Consider the following 22,049-nt stretch of genomic DNA (forward strand, 5'->3'; position numbering starts at 1 on the left):
ATTGGCACACCCTTCACTGTTATTATGACTTAAAATCTAAAATGTTTTACCTTGGCATTGATTTGGCCATGTTGCCTTGCCTTGGCCTTTTGGATTTTTGTATCCATGCCTTGGAACTAGGATCTATTTTAAGGTGATTGTTGAAGGATGGAACATACCCTGTGAAATCATAACATTACACAGTGTTGAATGTTGAACATCACAAGTTTCAATCTTTACGCCTTTTGTATTAGCTTTATATAAGATGATATGACCAATAATTTTGTGTTCCGTTTGGGATCAATTTCTATTTTTCTCATTTGCTTAGACATGACCACTACTGCAATTCATAAACAAAATATCTAAACAAAAGTACATCTAAGAAGAAACTTGTACTCCTCGAGTTTATTCATGTTCAATGCTTTATGTGTTGCAGCCCTTATGTAAATTGACATGTATATATTTACACCAAATACACATGCCTAACAATTGTTGAAGTGACACACTAAAAAAAAAAAACCTTAGAAACACAAATGGCTAACATATCTTCAACTTTCATATTAACGTAGTTGAATAAATCTTTTCTTTCCAACCCCAATTATAATCACACACTTAAGGCTTAAGTTGTTTATGACCTAACTCTTAAAAAAGAACCAATCAATCCAAAAAAAAAAAAAAAAAAAAAAAACCTCATTCAAAACCCACAAAAATAAAACCCATTCTAAAAAAATTAAAAAAAGGAAATAATAGATATTATTATAGTTATAGAATGATAAGATTTGTTTGTACCTAGTGTATATTTTGTTTCCTTATCGTAATGATTTCCTATCGCTTTTCAAAAAAAAAAAAAAATTTATCGTAATTATATCCAGCCTGTAACACTCTATACATATTGAGCAATGGTAAAAAAAAAAAAAAAAAAAAAAAAATTGTACGCACTTTATAGTTTTCTGAAATCTAACAAGAAAAAAAAAATTAATAAAAACCTAAAAAACATCGTGATAATTCCCAATAATGGGTGACTTCTCATATTGCCAAGACTGCAAGAAGAGCACCGAAGTGGTGTTTGACCACGCAGCCGGAGACACCGTCTGCGTCGAGTGTGGGCTCGTTTTGGAGTCCCATTCCATCGACGAAACCTCTGAATGGCGGACTTTTGCTAATGAAGGCCAAGACAATGACCCAGTCCGAGTTGGTGGGCCCACTAACCCATTACTTGCCGACGGTGGGCTTTCCACCGTTATCTCTAAGCCCAATGGATCGTCCGGTGACTTCTTGACCTCCTCTTTGGGCCGGTGGCAGGCCCGTGGGTCCAACCCTGATCGTAATCTTATTCAAGCTTTTAAGTCTATTGCTACCATGGCTGACAGGTGTCAAACCTTTTATCTATTTTGGGTTTGATTTTTTTGTTGGTGGTTTTTTTGGGTTATTGATTAAATTTTGCGTAGTGTTGTGTAATATTGTTTGTCTAAATTGGTTATTGATTATGAATTTGAGGATTCCATTGTGTTATATGGATGATTGGTTTCTTGGCAAATTGCTGATTAATTTCTTAGGGTTTTTGGTTGTGTAATTGTGTTTCGTTGAATTATGGAACATTCTGTATTCTTTTTAATCAATTGGAGATGAGGGTGTTTGTGTGTGTGATTTTATAAGTGATTTGATACGAGGAATTGTCGAATCGAATCGAGTGATGCCCATATTGTTTATTACTTTGATAATGATATTTTGTGGCTATGGGTTTTTGGATATGTAGTGGATTGATTTTAGGGTTTTGGTTGGTATGATGAATTACAAAATCAATTGTGTGTTCTAGATTGTAGAATTGGATAAATTGTCATTCAGGGCTTAAGCTGTTGTGATTGATCCTATGTTCATTTCGATATCCCTGTATTGCATTGATGATGGGGTAGTTCGTGTTGTATATAGTTGATACAGGCGTAGTGGGATTTGTAATGAATTTATGATCTATTGTAATAGCTTTCGCTTAAAGAACTGAACACACAATAAGCTTGTTTAAAATGCATCAAACCTAGCACATTTATATCTTGGTATTTTAATATTTAGCTAGGAATGACCAATAAAGTACTAACTCAGCAACTTTCTTGTTGCAGGTTGGGTCTTGTTTCGACCATCAAGGTTAGTTAACCTGCTTCATTATGCTGCTGTAGGTTTTTATTTTAGATTCGCTTGCGTAATTGCATTCCATTATGCTATGACTCTATGAGTTATTGTCTGATATCAATGTCATCAGTGGCATATTAACTAATACCCTCATAGATTTCTGTTCTTTTAACTAATCTAGCCACATAGGAAACTGGAAAGGGATAAGGTGAATATCAATTATATTTGATTCCGGAGGTGGCATGTGTAGCCTGTTTGGGAGAGTCATCCCTGGCATATTGATCTATCTTCCATTGCTTTAGCCCTTTACTAGTGTTACTAATATGCTCACTTGTTTATAAAGGAACAAGCTTAATATGAAAGTAGGGTGTATCAGCCAATTCCATGATGAATTTAGCAATTTATTAGTGTATCCACACAGGAAAAATAAAGTCCCAAGTCAATTTTGCGAATTTTACAGCTTGTAATGTTTTGATCTGCCTTTTTTGCTGAAAGTAATCTTTCATGAAGTTGGTAAGATGAAAGTTAATGACTGGATATTAATCATGATTACACGATAAGTTAGCATCATTTTGACTTTTTGAGGCATGTATATATACAGGCTTCTTAGATAATATATCCTGAGTTCCTGACTACTGGGTTTTGGAAAACTTTGTAATATCTGATATCTGATTCTGTCACCATTCTATCATTTATTTGTGTCAAACTGGCAAATTCTCTTCTGTTTTGAATGTACAATAACTCATTTGTGCAAAGAATATCTTAGAATTGACTGTTATCTTCCAGGATCGAGCTAATGAGATATATAAGAAGGTTGAAGACCAGAAACCCCTTAGAGGAAGGAATCAAGAAGCAATTTTGGCTGCTTGTCTCTATATTGCTTGTCGACAAGAAGACAAACCCAGAACTGTAAAAGGTAAGAGTAAGACTAAGAATACTATTCACCTGATTTGTTCTGCCAGTAACTAAGTCCTAACTACACAAACACCAGAGATATGCTCGGTTGCTAGGGATACTACAAAGAAGGAGATTGGCCGTGCAAAAGAGTTTATTGTCAAGCAACTAGAGGGAGAGATGGGTCAGTCAGTGGAAATGGGAGCTATTCATGCAGGAGATTTCTTGGTTTGTCTACGAAAGAATATTTCATACATTGTGGCCTTCTAGGCATTTACTGCTTTAGTTGTGATCATTGGTCTAAGGTGTGCCTTTTTGTTAATATCTTGCTTTCATGATTGTAGAGGCGTTTTTGTTCGCATTTAGGCATGGAAAAGCAAACTGTAAAAGCTGCCCAAGAAGCTGTACAGAAATCTGAAGAGTTTGATGTGAGGTAGTGTTCTGCCACTCATGAACTGCTGCATTGAATTGATTGAAATAGCTAATTTAGAAAGTTTTTGAAATATGGAGTATTACTTATAATTTCTATTTGGAAATCTTGATCGTTCAATATTGTTGAGCTATGTTACTAAGATTACTACCTAAAGTACCCTTCTTGGATCTTCGCTACATATGGACATTGAACACTTCATTTTAGACAATATAGCAAATTTGACACTTGGACACGTGCCTTTGTCCAATAGAGTTATCAATTCTGGGTATAATAGTTGTTGAGCTAGGTTCTAGGTAGAGCCACAGAACACCTGAGCACATTTGCTATAGGCATTGATGAATTCTTGTGATAAAATTCACCTGTTTGAGCTATGAGAAGCATTTCAACCTGTGAAAAATTAGTTAACTCATGGCTTGAAATTTCTTTTTCTGCAGGAGGAGCCCGATTTCTATTGCTGCGGCTATTATTTATATTATTACCCAACTATCTGTCGATAAGAAACCACTCAAGGGTAAGCATACTGCTATATCCTCCTCCTATAAGTCTCTTAACTGCAAAGAACGATATTGATTCAATTTTTGAAATGTGACAGATATATCTCTTGCTACCGGGGTAGCTGAGGGCACAATAAGGAATTCTTACAAGGACCTTTATCCCCACATTTCGAAGATAATACCAAGATGGTATGCCAAGGAAGAGGACCTTAGAAATTTATGCAATCCTTGAGAACCATCTCAGGTTATAGAACAAACTTTAAGAACTTGTTAGCTAATGGTAGTGTAGAAGCAAGACATTTGTTTAAGGTGATTCATTGACCTTATCATCTCTTTTAGCTGGGTGGTTGCTGGTTAGGTTAATAGGTCTTGCTCATTTGTATTATATATGATGTCCGGTTCTTCCGCTGTTTACTCTTTAGTCGACAGGTAGTCGTAGCGTGTTTTCAGCACACACCATAGTGTTTTGAATTACTTTCAGAATTCAGATGCTGCTCTCTTCTGATTGATTCACCCTTTTCCCATTCTGTTATTGTCCGCATTGTATAGAAGAGGAATATTGAATAAGAGAGAACTGAGGGCCAATTCTTTATGGCCCTTTGGCTGTTCATTCAAAGGGAAAATTCATACGAAAAACGAGAGGATGTTTAACAGTTCCTCCTAGTCGCAGCGATTTGGTAAACCAACTTCAGTCACACAGAAAATGTGTAGTAGTTTCATACTTTGATCAATATTACTAAATTGAATTTCATATTTTTCAGCTTTAATAACTCCAAACAAACAATGACAAAAGGAAATGTTACAATATTAAGAACAAAAAAAGGCGGGAGGATATTAAATAAAGTGTATGATTAAGAAGAAAGGGATTAGCTACTCAACTTCCCCCTTTTATTTAAGAAAAGAGACAAAAGGCGTTAGTTAAATCCTACTTGTCTTTTCCTAAAATGCATTGATTGATGAGTCGATATTATTCAAAGTATTATTTATCTATTTACTAGTCGTTGGAGCACGCGCGTTGCGCGTGCTCCCTCGACGGCAAGATAAGTATGATTCGTGAAATTGTTCCTTTTTTGAGGTCTTCGTGATTTTGTTTAGGTTAAGTAATTATAGAGGCGTTTTAATTTATAAGTTGTTAGAAGGGGTAGTGATAAAGCTTGTAAGATAAGTAAAATTCGTAGTTGTGTTCGGTTATTGTAATATTCGTGGTTGTAACAAGGAATTTGTTAGAATTTAATGATTTTTAAAAAAGTATACTATTGCTTTAGATATTATTTCAGAACATAATATGGTTTATTGAGTACCTAAATAATATCGAAGAGCTTTATTTTAAAATAATTGTGATAATAAGGATTAGTAATAAGGAAATGCAATATTAGAGGTTAAAGTTATGTAAAATGGATTAAATGTAAAATATATAAAAGAATTGTATACATGTTTGTTAGACTATTTAAAGTAGAAAATTTTCGAGTGGTTCTTCTATTGAAAATTATAATTGTTAGAGTTTGTAACTGATACAGTACATTTAAAGGGCTGTTTAGTGAACTCTGTTTCTTGCAAAAAAACTTGTTCTTGATACCCCTCATGTATAGCTTTTCTTTGAGTACCAGAGGACCTTTCAATTGGTGGATAATCTAGGACCTCCTCCGTTTCTTATTACTTGCAACAAATGAATATTTTATATCTCACAAATAATACTCATTTGTTGCGAGTAATAAGAAACAGAGGTAGTAAATAAATAAATATAAATACATAAAATATAAAAAATTAGATGCTATGACTGGGGTGTGCAAAAGTGTGTGTTTTTATACTTCTCTTTTTTTGGGTGGAGGGGGGGGGGGGGATGGGTCAGAAATCTAAAGGCTACTTTCTTCTTGTTATCTCTGTACACCATGCTCTTTAATGGAAGAAACAAAATAGCATAAAAGCATAGTTGCCTAAGCTCGTCCTGAAATGATTAAAACAGGACAACAATAAAATATGCAAAACCCGAGATCAAGTAAAAAATGACTGATAATGAAGTACAAAACCTGAACCAGCAGCAACAAAAAAAGTATAAATTTTGTCCTCGATTGTTCAATAAAAAATTACTAAGCTCTTCAGAGACAAAGTACACAATAAAGAAGTTTAGCACTTCATAGTGTTTATACATCTACCAGCAGTCCACCAGGTACTGAAAATCATATTCATGTTCCATGGTCAGGACCTTTGTCCCGGATAAAAATACAGGTCAAAGATTACAAATATATATTTCATATATACTTGTATAGAAATGGAAAACATATAGACGCATAGTTCAAAGGTCAACAACAAAGTCTTAATCTTAATGTACTTGGCATTAACTTGCAAGTGCAAATCCACCAACTCTACAAAATTTTAGCTTAGTTTAAGAGCATAACAACAGTCATAATATAGTATCTTAATAACTGCAAGAGATACACTCATAAGCTTTTTGCCAACTATCAGCATCTACAATATGATGACTGATGAGATGAAATAATGCAGACTGACATTAAAGATAAGAGTTCCCAATGAATGAACCAGCCTCCATGTTCTACCCATGAAAGCAAGACAAAGCCTGTTGTAAACAAAAAAAGAGATAGTAAGCATGGAAAAAGATCAGGCATTAATTACTTTTCATTTTGATCAGAGAAACTTTGATTTCTAGTGTATGCCAATAGATCGAGTTGTACCAATATTTGAAAAGTCACTTCAAATGGTTACATTATCAAGACTTATTTTACCGTGGTGGACTGGTGGTGGTGGTGGAGGGGTATGTGTAGAAAGGGAGGGATGCCCTAGATTCCTAAACATCATCATCCATGGATTAGAAGCCAATATAAAGACCTTTACTTTAGCAAAAGAAATTTCAGGATCATCAGTTTACATGTTGACATTCACTGGTAATTACTCTTTCTAAAGTGACAAAGCATGCCAATTATGTACCAACAAGTAGCAACTCAAAACTTACCAATGTAGAACACTTAACTTATAATGAGGTAAGCAGATAAGAGAAAAAGGCTCAAACCTATCACACGCTTCTGGTAGTGAAGGCTCAACATTACAGGGAAGACCAAAGACAACCCAGAATAGTTGCAAAGCCAAATCAAAAAGATCAAAACTTTATCATCCAAGAAAACATTATGATCAAAAGTAGTTTATAATCCAAGAAGCATAAAAATCAAAAGTTCAAAACTTTATCACCCAAAAAGCATATAATATAATAAAAAAATCAAAACTTTATCACCTAATAAACTTTTAATCATTCAATTTAACCAAAAATCAAAACTTTATCATATAGAAAACTTATAATCATTCAATTCAATCCAAAAAATGAAGTGGGATACCTCAGGAGAGAGACGCTTGCAGTGACCACACTAAGGAGCGTGGAAATCAACGTAGACATAATCAAAAGAAGAAATGGTTTAACCAAAGTTTTTTGCAAAAACCAGCTTAGTTCACTAAACAACCCTTTAAATTTACTTCTTTTCTTTTCCATTATTATTAATGATTATAAGTTTTCTATATGATAAAGTTTTGATTTTTTGGCTTTATTCAAACAATTAGAACACGAGAGTGAAAGAAAAGAGAATCAAACCTGGAGATCAGAGAATCATCAAATAACCTCTCAAGCTTCTTCAATGGAGTGGAAAGTCCAGGAGTTGCTTCAGTGGAGGGTTGGAGAAACCTCAGAAGAGAAAGGAGAGAGAGAATTGTCCTAGAGATCAACAATTCAACTATGAATCAGACAATTCAACCCAAAAGAACGATAAGTCACTCAAATTCAACCCAAAATACGAAAACCAAAAACCAGAAACAAAACGATCAAATAAACCCTAAAATAATCGAAAACCAATTGAACAAATAGTCATTAATCAAAATTGGCCACATTTTAACTTTATAACTAATGTGTAAATAAATGGAAGAAGGAAAGACAAAATAAATAGGAGAAGCCCAAGCATTCATTTTAGCACCCCAACCAACTCAACACAACACCACCACACAGGCATCAAATGAGCAATAACAGCCCGCTGCGATAGAACCATGGTAGCAGACCACAGTAAATTCCAGAAGGCATAACTCCTAGCACACAACTCCAAATCGATAAATTCTTGAGCCTAGATTGAATAAATTTTCAAGATCTAAAACATTGATGAAGGGACTATGAGCTAAAAACAACTTCAGGTCGATGATTTTTGGACGAACAGAACAACAGTAACAGCACAGCACCAGAATAACAGCGGCAACAACGTTAAACAACAGCTACCCGCTATAGTCACTCACAACAACAATCATCATGATACTTGCACAGAAGCTAAATAGAGCAGAAATTCTCCAAGCTCATAAAATTAAGGTTCAATACTAAGACTAACTCAATTGCATCAACTCTAAATAGAAATCATATATAATAAGCCTTGAAAAATTAAACATGTATATGTTTTTAAAATTATTATAATAGCATGCAATTAGAACAGTACAACTATACTTGAAATAAAAATAATTCCTAAGCATAGCTAGAAACCAACACTGAGAAATACACAAAAAAAAAAAAAATGTAATACTTACAAAATAATTCCTAAGCAAATAATTTATGCTGGATAAGTGTTAATCAATTGCTTCCATACTCAAATTAAATTCAACTCTGCCAATGCCATTAACAAAATTTTAGCACAATTAATCCATAATTCCTTAATACATAACCCATAATTCTTTAATCAATAACCCATAATTAACCAAAAAATTCTTTAAACAAATAAACAGATAAAGCAAGTACCAATTACTGATTTTGGGTATCTATGTAAATGGCACCAATAGCTTGTGAATAGTACCAATTACTGTTTTTGAGTACCTGCTCGGAGGAGGCCTTTGTTGTTGGGAAGGGAGCCGTAAATGGGGGCAGAACTGATTATTTTTCCGTCCATTGAAGCTGAGGAAGTTATTTTTCACGCACAAATTACCATTACCTGAACCTGTAATACGAAGGAGAAAAAAAAAATTATATAGATAGATAAGGAAGTTATGATATTAAAGGAAGTTATGATACAATGCACCAAATTTAAGAAATAATTTAATCTAGCAACTTTAAAAAAGCTAAGCTATAAAGAATCACTCTACACTGCACAAGCTGCTAAATGCACCAAACAATAATAGTAAAAACACATATAGGAACACAATTCCAGATAGCTAAGCGACATCATGAACGCATAAAGCCTGGTAAGAAGTATATATATACCAAAAAAAGCACATGCCAGAAACAAAAGAGATACCTTAACAGATCTCCTAACCCCAACAGAACAAGCAACTCTGCAATAGCAGACCCACAAGCAATGCAATCAGCAAGCCTGTAACCCGGGAAAAGCACAAATTTAGACCGGGGACAAATAAACTCCAAAAGCAGTGGAAATAGAAGCTGTTCTCTTAAAATACAATTCGACAAACCATACAGCTAATATGCAATAGATCAATCTAGAACAAATAATCAATAAGCTCTTGGAATCTATACGCCATAATCAAAGCAGAGGCAAAATAGCTATCACCCACACAAACAATCTAGATCAAATTACGGGTAAACTGTCTCAATTTATTAATAATAATTTCATAAATTAAAAGTCCTATTTGTCAGAGATTCAAAATTTGTAGTCCAAATTACATCTGCGAGACCATAAAGAAACCAAAATGTAATGAAACCACCTCTCAAAAGAATACCTATGCACAGGCAACTCAGATAGATCAAAGGCAAAGAGAATTTGTAATTGAGCACAAATAAACCACCACATCCAAAAACAAACCCACCCCTCAGGCTATATATAGCCCACGGCAAATGCAAGCACAGCGAAGTCATCCCTTAGTCTCCTAAAACTATTATTTTTTAATTTTTCAGGAAAAGGACACTGGAGTAGAGCCCAAGTAAGGCAGTCCTAACCAAAAACCATACATCACCGACTATAACCTCCTAATTCAGAAACAAAAAACCAAACCTAAAACAGAACATAATACAATAACCCAAACCTACGAATCATAGGAACGGTAAAAAGCTAAACAAGGAAAACATACCAGCCATTCCTGCACAGGCAGCCGGACAAAAGCAGCCTACTCCCGCACCTGAGCATCCCAACCGCAAACTCCCAAAACAAGAGCGATACAAACCAAAGCAAAGGCTAAATCAACACAAAAGCAAGTCAGAACCAACTCTGGTAAGGAAAAGCAACAACAACAGCTGGCATTGGAATCAACGCCACGTGACCAAACAGGGGCAAAACCGTCAATTCCTTGAATTCAAGGACACCTCTGTAATAACACCAGCAAGAACTATTCATAAGCTACAGTAAATTTTTTGCATTTTTATAAGGTTTAAGGATTACCTGTATAATTGTATATCATAGTCATATTTACTTACACTATGAGCTCCTCATCCCATAATATCTCGTACAAATGTATATTGTATAAACGTATATGTACAAGATGAATGTTTCTTTTATTCTCGTATAAATCATAGATATATTTCGTTAGGGTATGAGATTTTTATACATGCATCCAATAACTTCTTGTATAAGTGTCTAGCTAGTCGTTGGTTTGAGTTTCCAATCAAAGTAGCTCTTTTGCCTGTAAAATGCATAAGATGTGTGCTTTTAATTATACTCTTTTCTTTTCTCCTGATTGTTATATCATCATGCAAGCTAAGCTAGAAAAGAGTGGCAGACGAATAAATTGTAGAGTCGTCTTTTTTGGGTATTGTATTATGTCCACACAATAAAAAGAAAATTGAAAGATCATGAATCATAATCAACATCATATTTATGCGATGAAAATAAAAATTATCATAATACTCGTATCATGCTTTATTATTAACTGAATGATATATATACTTCAATTCCTCCGTTCTTTAATTATTTGTATATATGGAGGGAACATTTTGACATTTGCATGGTTTATTTATTAACTTTGACCATATATTTTTTTAAGAAGGATTTATTTTGGTCTAATGGATGAGAAATACAAACAATAAACACATGAAATAAATTAAATGTAAAAAAATAAGCTTGGTTATGTAATTAGTAGCTTAAAACTAAAAATCAAGCAATATACTGAAATTTGCTTTATCATATCCTCTAATATCCCTACTTTATATCTATACAGCTGATCAATTTAAAAAGTACATGTGAGCTGCTTCAATTTCTCTAATTCGATTAACAATGAAATGCTAGATCGAGAAATGATTTTTGATGATTAAAAAACAAACATCTAAATTAAAGTTGTTGAGCAAAAGTCCAAGAAAAAAATTACAGCCTAATCTTCCAGAAATGAGCAATTTTTACATATTTCTATTCAACCACATCAAATTGAAGGAGAGAAAATACCTTACAAGTTTCTGAGTTTCATCAAATTTATGGCAGGAACTTCCCCACCACCATTACCTCCGGCGCCGTTCATCACAGTTTTTTTCCTCTTTTTCCCTTTAAGATCAAAAGGGCGAAAATCTTTGAGGGTTTCATCACCACTCCTTCATTTTAAAATAGTTCAAGTTATTAATCGAATTTGAGAAAATTAATTAAGAAGCTTAACGAAGAAACGTAGCACAAAAAAGGATTACTGTGAAAAGATTGTCAAAATTGATATTAGATGATTATAAAAATTAAAGGATAGAGATCTTACCTCAAGAATACTGCAGAGTAGGGATGATCCCAGATGGATGTCTCGACTGATCTACAGGTTGACCACCTTCCAAGCCCTGTTCTTCCATGTCAATTCCTCTTTCTTTCCTTCTGTTTAAAATCAAATTAGGGGAAATTACTAACTTATTCACCACTAAATTAAAATTAAACCCCAATTTCCTAACTACTAAGAATCTCTTTTTTTTTTTATGTTCTATTTCAATTCCATTCACTTTTAATTTCTGTTAAGAAAAAAAAAATTGACTAAAAAAAGAAATACCCAGTTCATCATCATGCTTGAATCAACGAAAATTGTAAAATAAAGAACTGGGTTTTTCAAGAAATTCTTATTTTTCCTACACACAAATACACCCACAAAAATTCAACCCAAAAAATTCGAAAACAACATTAACATATATGCAAAAATCCACGACAATCGAACAAGTAAACCCCAAAAATTTGAAACAAAATCGAGAAAGAGAAAGGAGATCGGACCTGATGAATGTGACGATCGAAATTCTGAGAAGAATCGAAGCCCCATCGTCGAAAGGGATGATCGGTGGTCTTGAGTTGCTGAAGTTTTAGTATTCTCTCTCTAGGTTCTCTCTCATTGTTTCCCCTAAATCTGACCTTTTTTCTTCTGAGATGGAAAGACAGAGGGGAAGAAGGTGAGGAAGTAGGTGAGAAAGCAAGGGCAAAATCGGCAATTCAATGAATTCAGGGGCACCTATGTAATAGCACCAAAAAACACTATTCATAAGGAATAGTAGAAAGTTTGCATTTTTATAATAGTTATGGATTGATAATAGAGAGTTGTGTGGCTTTTATCATACTTATCACGCAAATTGAAACACATTTGAAAGAGTGCAGATAAATATGTTTTTACCATTAAAGTCAAATATATTTCAAGAATATATTGCAGAGAAAAAGGGGTGAACGGAAATAATACAAACAGTTTATCGTAAAAAAAACGAGTATAATCCTTCATATCTCTGAAAAAAATTTTCTTTATTAATACTAGCACATACACAAAATCAGAAACCATCAAAATCAAGATATATAAATGTAGTGTATTATACAAATAATGGGAAATAATAAAGTCAAACATAAGATTCTTTGAATCAGCTCAAGATTCCAAATTTATGTGGGGCCTACCAAATGATCAGCTCTCACAACCGTTGGATGAAGGCTCCACCAACATTGGAGTTGACGTAGCTGATCATTGATCAATCAGTGATCAACTGTTAGAATCATTGATGATCATGTAGATTACAATTTAATTTATACACTTGTAACATTTCATTTTCACCAAAAAAGTTGAACTTTCTTTAGGTGAGATAGCTTATCTCAGCTGATACTTTCTCTTACAATATGGTCCATATTTAAGAAAATTTGGACTAAGACGGCAATTCATATCTTACACCCAAGTATACGGAACAATAACACGCATTAATTTGTAGGTGAGTGTGGCTTCACGTGTCAAATTGTCAATACTCAATATATGTTGTGCACACACTAATTATATGCGCTTGTACATTAAATTGTGTTCGTTTCTATTAAAGTACAACTGGTTGTATGATTTAATAATCGGATAAAACCCATAATACTGATGAAGGACTCATCTAGTTAAAGAGCATATTATATGGATGAAGATTGGGACCCAAAGGATAAATCCCCCCTTTGCTTTGCACAAGTGATGGAGATGAATCCAAAGAACTAAGCTACTCACTTTACGCAAAGAAGGTGGGAATAAAATAATGCTTCACCAATAAAGAAATAATTCTGAGCCTAAGAAATAAATAATGAGCTTAAGTAATCATACTAGTAGAAAGTCACCACATTAGGTATGGAAAATGAGGCTACAATAAACCCTTTTAAAAGTTCTCTAAAGCAATTCCACATGAATCTAATTTTTTTTTTTTTAACATGCTCCTTCCAAAATTAATATCACTGAAAAAAATCTTGTCTAATATTCGGATCAATATACGCAAAACAACATACTATATATCACCCGAACATAGATCATTTCGACTCAATGATATTTCAAGAAAAATGACTATTTTAGAAAAGATGAAAACTTTTCCGTATATTTCAAAATAAGGACATGTTCTATTCAGCTTAATTTCAGTTCATTTCAGTTCCGTTTCTAATTTCCTTCTCTCATAAACAGTTCAGTTCAGTTGTTTTCAATAAATCGGAACAGGCCCTAAGTGTACATATGACTATTAATTCCAAACCGAAAGAATGATTACCTTATGATTTAAGTCTTTAACCACCAACTCTCTCCTCCAACTCTTGTATTTCTGATCTACTAGTAGCTAGATCAGTAGATTGTGAAGACCGTTTTCTGATGATCAGATAACCCCACTTGAGTTCCCATTTTATGGTCCCCCCAAAAAATTTGCATATATAAATAAGCTTTCATAAAATATAGCTTGGACCGTTTTAGTTAAGGACCCCATATCATATGGGTCACCCCTCCATAACCATAAGAACAACCAACAATTCAAATACCTGCCTTTCTATCACAAAAATTGTCCTTCCTTTTTGTATTATAGTCTTGGATTTTTTCTTCCCCTTGTTTTCTGAATGTTTATGCATAATAATCATGTCAGATGCATACTTGGTGTCAATAATCTTGGTTAGCAGCTTATCATTGACTTGGTTTGCTGCTTTTGGGTCTGTCACAGCCCCTCCAAGGCCGAAAATCAACCGGTATTTTCGGTTTGATGAGAAAACAGACAGTTGGGTGCCAGTGGAACTGCCTTATGATCTGGTTACCTGTATCAATGGTAATTGTACCGTTGTAGGTTCTATCCGCCAAGCACTGGAGAAAGGAGAGAGTCAACCGAGGAATGGTGATAATACAGGAAGGAAAGCAAATAAGGAAATTTACAAAAGACTTTTACCTTTGAGGAAGCGCGTTTCTTTGACAAAAATGTCTGATGCATCAGTCTGGATCACCGGTGAGAGCGGGTCAATCTATGAGAGATTCTGGAATGGAGTACAATGGGTGATTGCTCCCCATGATTTGCCTGTATCTGCAGAGCCTGCAACATCTGTGTTCTTTGTCAATCAGACTATCCTTGCTCTTTCTGAAGCAGGGTATCTATATCAGGTACAGTTCTGTGAGTGTATAATAAGACTGGATATATCTAACAGTTAGGTGACAATCATCATGTGAATAGACTTCAATGCTCTTTTATATCAGGTGAAAATTTGAGAGCTATATTACTCGAACTTGGGTATTGTTGTCAAACATTGGTACCACTCCCAAGTGTCAATTGTTGTATTGTCGAGGATCTGACATGGGTACTTGAGATTACATGAGAGTTCGATTAGAAGTCTCTGAATATAATTTATTAATACTAGGTTGTTCTGCATTTGCTGTCAGTTTTGATGGTTCCTTACCTTTTCAGATGCAACTGGTTGAAAACTCGCAACTGGTTTGGATACAGCTTGAAGCTTCAGTTGATCACAATACAAGAGGAGAAATAGAGCAAAGTTTGATTAAGTCTGGAGTTGTTACTAAAGATGGGGAGTGAGTAGTTGGATTTTCTTATTGCTCAAGCTGTGTTGAGCATAACAGCTTCCATAATCAGAATGACTGACAAAATTTGCCCATCCCTCAGGAGAATTTACTTCTGCACAAAAAATGGATCACTGTTAGAACTTGCAGAGGTTGAACCTCTGAGGTATGCCACAAATTTCTGTTATAAATTCAATACTTGTACATCTATGAACTATATATATGATCAGTGTAAAATTTGCTTGAACTTCCTGTTCAAGAACAGAAGTTTCTAAAGCTGATGTTGAATGTGTCACTGATGATATTTACATGTTCTGTTTTGTGAACACAAACAGGTGGGTTAATTATGGGCAGCCTCCAGGAGCAGATGTTGCAGCAATAGCCGATGTTGGTACAATCAGATCAAACCTTATATTCACAATCAGGTGAGCTAATAAAAGTGCAAACAAACACTCCATGTGTCTCCAACAAACGTCCCTTCAATTACTCAGGAGCGAATATCCATAAATTGAATTTTATTTTTATCTGCTATTCTTTCCAGCAACTTCCTACCTGAATCTGCATAAATAGTGACTAAATACAAAGCATTGATGAAAATTGTGAATCATATGATATGAAATTTGCATACCATAGTTCGGCAGGAGACCTTTATGAGCATGATAAAAATACGAAACCACCATGGAAGAAGCACGTATGGAAAGAAGGGTCAGCAGAAGATACTTCCTTGCTACCATCAAGAGGTTGCAGTGCTCAGGGACTAGGAGGAGCGTCTTCAATATCACTGTTTCTGCTAAACAAGGTGTAGTAACCTCAAACATGGCAAAAGTGCACATTTTCTCGGGTCACAAACACAAAAATGTTCATCGCAGATGTTTTAGTCTCAGGGCTAAGATTTTCAACACTGCATCCTTGGGTCTTATCTTCTCACTGTAACTATTCCTTTATCTGCATATGCAGGCGGGTAAGCTGGTTGAGAGACGACTGAACCAGAGAAAATGGAAATGGATAGTACATGGATGTCCAGAAGATCAACTCCTAACATCAATCACACCAGTTCCAGATGATTTCAGTGAGAAGTATTCAGTGCTCCTGACAACAGCATCAGGCTCAATACTGGAATATCAAGCAGGAAAACAAACAGGTAAACAATCAGGAAAAACAGAATAAAGCTCTCTAGAGTTTAGACTTTTCACCAATTTTAACACAGAATTCCTCTTTAATATGATGATGCAATTTATGTAACAGCAATTTAGAGTTATAGACAATGCTTATATGAGATGTAGAGCATAGAATAGAGGTTAGTAGCATAGGTATAAAATTTTAATATGAAAGAAATCATAGCCTCTACAAGGAAATTTGTCCTTATAAATGTCTAAAAGAGTTCAGTCTTGGTGAAAATCTAATATAACACACCTTCCATCCAGAGTTAATAATCACATTGTCTCAAACCCTCATAATCTAAGATATGACAAGATTTTAGAAAAAGGCACGTTATATAATTGGGTCATTCCTATCCTCTCTCATCAATTAGTTTGGATCATTACTATAGTCGCCCACCAATTAGTATTAATAGTGGAATTTTATTCTTAAAAAAATATCATTAACCATTAGTATATGTAATAAGAAAAATAAAGTTAATCAGGAGATCCTAAAAGAAAATACTATGTAAGTGACTTTTATTCTGAAGTCTGGACAGAGGGAGTAATAAACTGGATGATCAATTGCATGGAGTCTCATCAAGACTCTAGGGAGCTTGTACGAGAGACATTTCCTAAATCATTATGCATTTATCGGCCTTTAATCTCTAATACATTGAAAAAAACATATATATAAACAAGGGAACTGATGTTTATATTTGTGTCCTAATAGGAGTGGCTCAAGAGTACCAACTACAAGAGCCATGGGTAAATCATATGCATCCACCACATGCAAAGGTAGCAAGAGGTGTAGAAGGGATACCATATCAATTTGGTAGGATCCTTTTCCCACTAGATGACGGCAGGATTGCAGAACTTCATCTATCAGGTTTAGGCGGTGAATATTCAGGACCAAATCCTCAAATCAGTATCCGTAAAAGATTGTCATTGAAGTATGTTTGGTCAATATTAGATGCCCCTGAGACTGAAGGATGGAATGCAGAGTATTGTACTGAGGACCGTGGACCCTCCAATTGCATAGTGGGTGTAAAGGATGAAACAAATGATTTCACAAACACAAGAAGTATGACAAGAAGGCGAAAGGGAATGCAACAGAACTACTTGATCCCCGATATGTCAGGCATCAACCCAGAAAAACCATTGGAAGAGCATAAATTGGAAGAGAATTGGGTGAATGTAAACTTTGGCATGAGAGTGATACAAGGAGGTAGATCATTTTTCCTGGTGTCAAGTAGTGGCCTGACTTTTGAGTATCTTTACAATGACAACATAGGACTATGGCTGAAGCATGACCACCCAACAGCCATGCAGGGTGCAGTTGGGAGCTATAATGGGAGTCTGTTCTTGATTGACATCCACGGTACTTTGCTAATCAGAGAGAGAAGCAACAATGAGTTGCAGTGGATAAATTGTACTGCCATGAAGAAAGGGAAAGAGATAATTAGTGGCCCTCCATGGGACAGGATCCAGGGTACAGGAAAGAAAGTCACGGCAAATGATGCAATTTATTTTGTAAGCAAGAAGGGAACACTACTGCAGTTCATTGTAAGTTGTGAAGCACTAAAATGCAAGATAATATTGTTTGCTCAATTGCATTTTCCAATAGGAAACAATCACTATTTTTTTACTGTTGCTTTAAAGCTTAGAGGCATAACTATATGTTTATTTCTTATTAGTCATTGCCATTAAAAATAAAACTAAAATAAGCATTCTAAATGCTTTCCCTGTGACAAAATAATGAAACCTAAACTACAGAGTTCAAATTAACTACATCTTGTCATCCTCTATCCAGGGATAATAGTCACATAGTATTTGAGGATGTCCAGGGGATTGTCATGTTTCCTAAAGTAGTACTGGTTTGTTATTGGCTTTCCCAAATCCCTAAAAAAGGTTGAAGATAATGAGAGTGGGGAAATCCAAACAATTAGATTGAAATTCTTTAGTAAAATTTTGTGCTTCCCTTTACAGGCTGGAACAATTTGAATTTATCTCCTCTCATTATGCCTCCCTAAAAACGGTTGCCAATATTTTTTAACAACGTAGTTTATCTGAGAGACTAACGGCAGACACTATTGTCTAGGTTGCTCTCAGGAGTTTTAAATGGAAAGACTGCAAAAGCCCTGCAGATACAGAGATTGCAACAATAGTAGACCAAGAAGTGTGCAGGGATAAGGTAATTTTTGTCATCGGAAGGAATGGAAGATTGTATCAATATAATAGATTGTCTGGATTATGGCATGAACATTATCAATCTCAGCACCTAGTTCTCTCAAGATTGCCTGGGACAGCTATGAGGCCATCAACACTATCTTTGGAGGGCTCTCTTTTCATGATTTCAGGAGATGGTGGACTAGTAGAATATCAATGGAACTCACTTGATGGATGGGTATGGGTTGAACATGGCACACCAAATGGGGTGAGAATAGCTGGAGCACCTGGGCCAGGCTTTGAGGGTCATCAGTTGTTCTTAGTTGGCTCAGACGGGAAAGTTTACCTAAGGCACTTCAACCAAGGAGAATGGAAGTGGAAAAACTGTGGATTTCCAGATTCAGAAAATACACCAGTTGAACAAGAAAGAGAGGAAAAGCTGAAGCATTGGAAAGAAAAAGGCATTTGTTTCGATACTGCTAGTGTGGACAGTGCAGAAGAGCCCAAACTAAGAAAGACAAACCAAAACTGTGATCCTAAGGTGAGTTTCAGATGTACTTATTAACTCTATTGCACAATTTAAACTGCTATGATAAGTTGATAACTGATATTGTGATATGTGAATCATCTGACCGTAGGTGGCATCAACAAGGCCAATTAGTTCAGCAGAAAATAAAGTAATATTTGAGCTAAGGGATGGCAGAGTAAGCATTTAATCACAAAGATATCAGTTCTTTACCTTTGTAAACTATTCAATAATTGCAAAATAACCATGACACAATTAACTTTTAAGGCAGACATTTCAATGGTTTCCATTGTATAAGGAAAAGTTTTAAGACAGAAAATTCAATGGTTTCCATTGTATAAAATTGAAGCATATAGACTGTGAATCTCGTAAAAAAGCTATATTGCTCACTAACAGTCGTAGCTAAATGCTCACCTTGTCATATGACAGTTGGCAGAGATGCATCAAGTGAAGGCACTCGATTGGATATGGTCAAAAATAATTGCAACTCCCACAAGCCTATGTACGGAAAATTTCTGGGCTGCTGCTGCATCATGAAGCTGGAAGATACAGATAGAAAAAGCACCTTAAAGATTGTAGCAAGCATACAATGCAGAAGCACAGAAGCTAGGAGATACTGAAATATACCATAGTAACCATACTGTACATAGTAAGGCAATGACACCAAACTTTTCACCCTCAATCTAGCGCGGCAGGACAAGATGAATCTTAGAAGCCTGATGCCTTAAGCTACAAGAGTATTGCCTGTAAAATAGTCTTCAATATTCACTGTACAGTTTCATACAAAGTTAGACACTTCATTTTCTTTCTTTCTTGTAAAATTGTCGCTATTGTATTTCTAATATTAAAAGCAGAAACTTCAACAATATCAGAATATGAAAGCTTACTAGATGCAATGAAAACTGGTGGGCTGAGTCAAATAAATTCAGAATTCTACTGATGTACTCTATAACCACATGATTATAGTTGTGCGTATGTCATTATTGTCTCAATAATCATATGATTACGACACATCTAGAATCGAATCGTGATGTTGGCAAGAGGCCCAACCTACTGCTGAACCCCCATCTGCAAGAAGAATAATAAATCATTAGTTTTCTATTAATATGAGAGACAAGTACATTTGCATTATGTTAATAGATAGTTGCTGATCTCTAAAATGAAAAGGACATATGGATGAGATACACAGTGGGACAAGATGGGAAATCCACAACATGTTCTACAATGCTACCCCTATATAAATTAATTAAATCCTAATCTCCATAGATCGCGGCTACTACTACCGCGATTAATTTTCTCAAGAGAAAGTACGTCATAACCAAATTTCACCAAATTAACACTCCAAAGAAACTTTCTTCTTCCATGTCTCAAAATTTTGTCAAGAAAATTAAAATTAACTATTGTACATTACACATTAATGTAAGCTTAATTATGACGTGTAGTCATGAGTTATCTTTGTATCATATCTCAATTAATAGTCAATGAATCAAGGTAAACCAATCTAGTAAGAAACACCTTTTAGAGCTTCTTTGTTCTTTCTAACAAGTCAAGCTACTTACATTATTACTCCTCAATTTTGATTCAAAAATCGTCAATAAAGAGAAAGTCTAAGTTAATATCCGATATTGAACAATCTCAATCTCACACCCCGTCAGCAAATCCCAACTCTATAATAATCACAAGCTCATTGAAAAAAAATCCACATCCTCCTCATCATCATCTTCTTCCTTATCCCTCTTCTCCAAATGGATGAAGAAGAACTAGAATCATTAGAATTCAACAACCTTCCAAAAGACATAATTTTCGACATTTTTTCAAGAATTCCATTAAAACAGCTCTATAAATTACGCTGTGTTTGTAAGAAATGGCTATTTTATCTACATCAAAACCCAGAATTCAGAGGTTTTTACCATCAAAAACACAAAATCAACCCAATTTTACTCTTCACTAAACAAATCATTGAAAACCCATCAACCCAATTATCTTCCTACTATATTGATGGAACCCCAATTACTCAAATTTCAACCAATTTTGATCAATCATTAGTTTCAACCCTAACCTGCAATGGAATCCTCTGTTTAATCACAAAAACCAATGCATTTCTCTATGATCCCATTACCATGAGAATCACTAATCTCCCTAATTCAAACTGTCGTCGTTTCGATTCATCATTTGGGTGGGCATTTGGGTTTTCCTCGTTTCGAAACGTTTTCAAAATCCTTCATTTTTACACCATAAAAAAGAAATCTGACAATTTTCATTACTGTCAAACTCAGGAAATAATGTGTGAAATTCTGAGCAAACCCAGTTCAGATCTCGGGTTCGAATCACAAGACGAGTGGAATAATCTTGGGATTTGCCCATTCGATTTTCTGGGTAGAAAAAACTATGCATTTGTTGATGGGAAATTTTACTGGTTAATTGGGGAAAAGAAATTCAACCCAGAAAACATAAAGATCATGTCTTTTGACATTGAAATTGAGGGTTTTGGGTTGAATTATTTTCCCAAATCATGCTCAAATCGTTCAGTTGAATGCTTGGATTTGGTGGAAATTAGGGAATTTTTGTGTTTAACAGATAGATTACCTTGGGAATCGAGCATGGATATTTGGATGATGGAGAAAGAAAATAAGGGTTTTCCAAATTTTTGGGTAAAGAAATATAAAATTGATCTTATGGGAATTAATCATCATGATGTAAGAATTTTGGGCCATTTGATTAAAATCAACGGTGGAGATTGTGAGAGTGAAGGAAAGATTATGATAAAATTTGGGAGTCAAAGTTTTGGGTTTTATGAGCTTGATAATGAGGTTTTCACAAATTTGGCGGGTGAAATCAGTTCTCAAGGATGGGATTTACAGTTGATGGTTAACAGAAAGTTTCTATTATAGAAGTGGTTGTCTAATTTTGTACTGTAGCTTCCATTTTTGGAGTGTCGTTTTGTAATCGTAGTTGTGAATCTTCGGTTTATAGAATATACGAGTAGTTGAGAATTTCCTTGTCAAAATTTCGAGATAGTTTTTGTTTCTTTGAAGCTGTATATATTTACTATACATAGTGGAGCCATCAAACAAGCATTCTTTCTTTTAGGTGTTTAGAGAGCCACAATCGAATTT

At 34.8% G+C, this 22,049-nt stretch overlaps 3 protein-coding genes and 1 long non-coding RNA gene across 5 annotated transcripts; 3 read left to right on the plus strand and 1 right to left on the minus strand.

The window, feature by feature from the left end:
- Nucleotides 1-909: 909 nt before the first annotated feature.
- On the plus strand, nt 910-4,437 carry LOC145574196 (transcription initiation factor IIB-2-like). The gene is made up of 7 exons (XM_081631936.1): nt 910-1,349; nt 2,094-2,118; nt 2,890-3,019; nt 3,095-3,225; nt 3,342-3,430; nt 3,865-3,941; nt 4,023-4,437. Exons 1-7 carry the CDS (start codon nt 994-996, stop codon nt 4,154-4,156), a joined length of 942 nt encoding a protein of 313 aa, XP_081488062.1. The 5' UTR covers nt 910-993; the 3' UTR covers nt 4,157-4,437.
- Nucleotides 4,438-6,183: 1,746 nt separating this feature from the next.
- LOC145575902 (uncharacterized) lies at nt 6,184-9,199 on the minus strand. The gene is made up of 4 exons (XR_014098289.1): nt 9,189-9,199; nt 8,771-8,885; nt 7,520-7,639; nt 6,184-6,499 (listed from the first exon to the last, which is right to left on the minus strand). It is a non-coding gene; the product is annotated as an uncharacterized LOC145575902 (long non-coding RNA).
- A 4,887-nt stretch (nt 9,200-14,086) lies between these two features.
- LOC145574197 (uncharacterized) lies at nt 14,087-19,799 on the plus strand. 2 transcript variants are annotated; one of them, XM_081631937.1, is made up of 10 exons: nt 14,088-14,691; nt 14,993-15,114; nt 15,206-15,268; nt 15,438-15,527; nt 15,736-15,901; nt 16,060-16,243; nt 16,972-17,804; nt 18,340-18,948; nt 19,046-19,111; nt 19,363-19,799. In XM_081631937.1, the coding sequence occupies exons 1-10, from the start codon at nt 14,182-14,184 to the stop codon at nt 19,468-19,470; spliced, it is 2,751 nt and encodes a 916-aa protein (XP_081488063.1). In that variant the 5' UTR covers nt 14,088-14,181; the 3' UTR covers nt 19,471-19,799. The 2 variants fall into 2 exon arrangements, with proteins under 2 accessions (XP_081488064.1, XP_081488063.1); XM_081631938.1 differs by lacking the exon at nt 19,046-19,111 and having other exon boundaries at nt 14,087-14,691.
- An 863-nt stretch (nt 19,800-20,662) lies between these two features.
- On the plus strand, nt 20,663-22,001 carry LOC145574199 (F-box protein At3g07870-like). The gene has a single exon (XM_081631939.1). The coding sequence runs from the start codon at nt 20,679-20,681 to the stop codon at nt 21,822-21,824; it is 1,146 nt and encodes a 381-aa protein (XP_081488065.1). The 5' UTR covers nt 20,663-20,678; the 3' UTR covers nt 21,825-22,001.
- Nucleotides 22,002-22,049: the final 48 nt, after the last annotated feature.

Source organism: Chenopodium album, chromosome 13 (genome assembly GCF_948465745.1).
Source record: "Chenopodium album chromosome 13, dcCheAlbu1.1, whole genome shotgun sequence".
Taxonomy (NCBI): Eukaryota; Viridiplantae; Streptophyta; class Magnoliopsida; order Caryophyllales; family Amaranthaceae; genus Chenopodium; species Chenopodium album.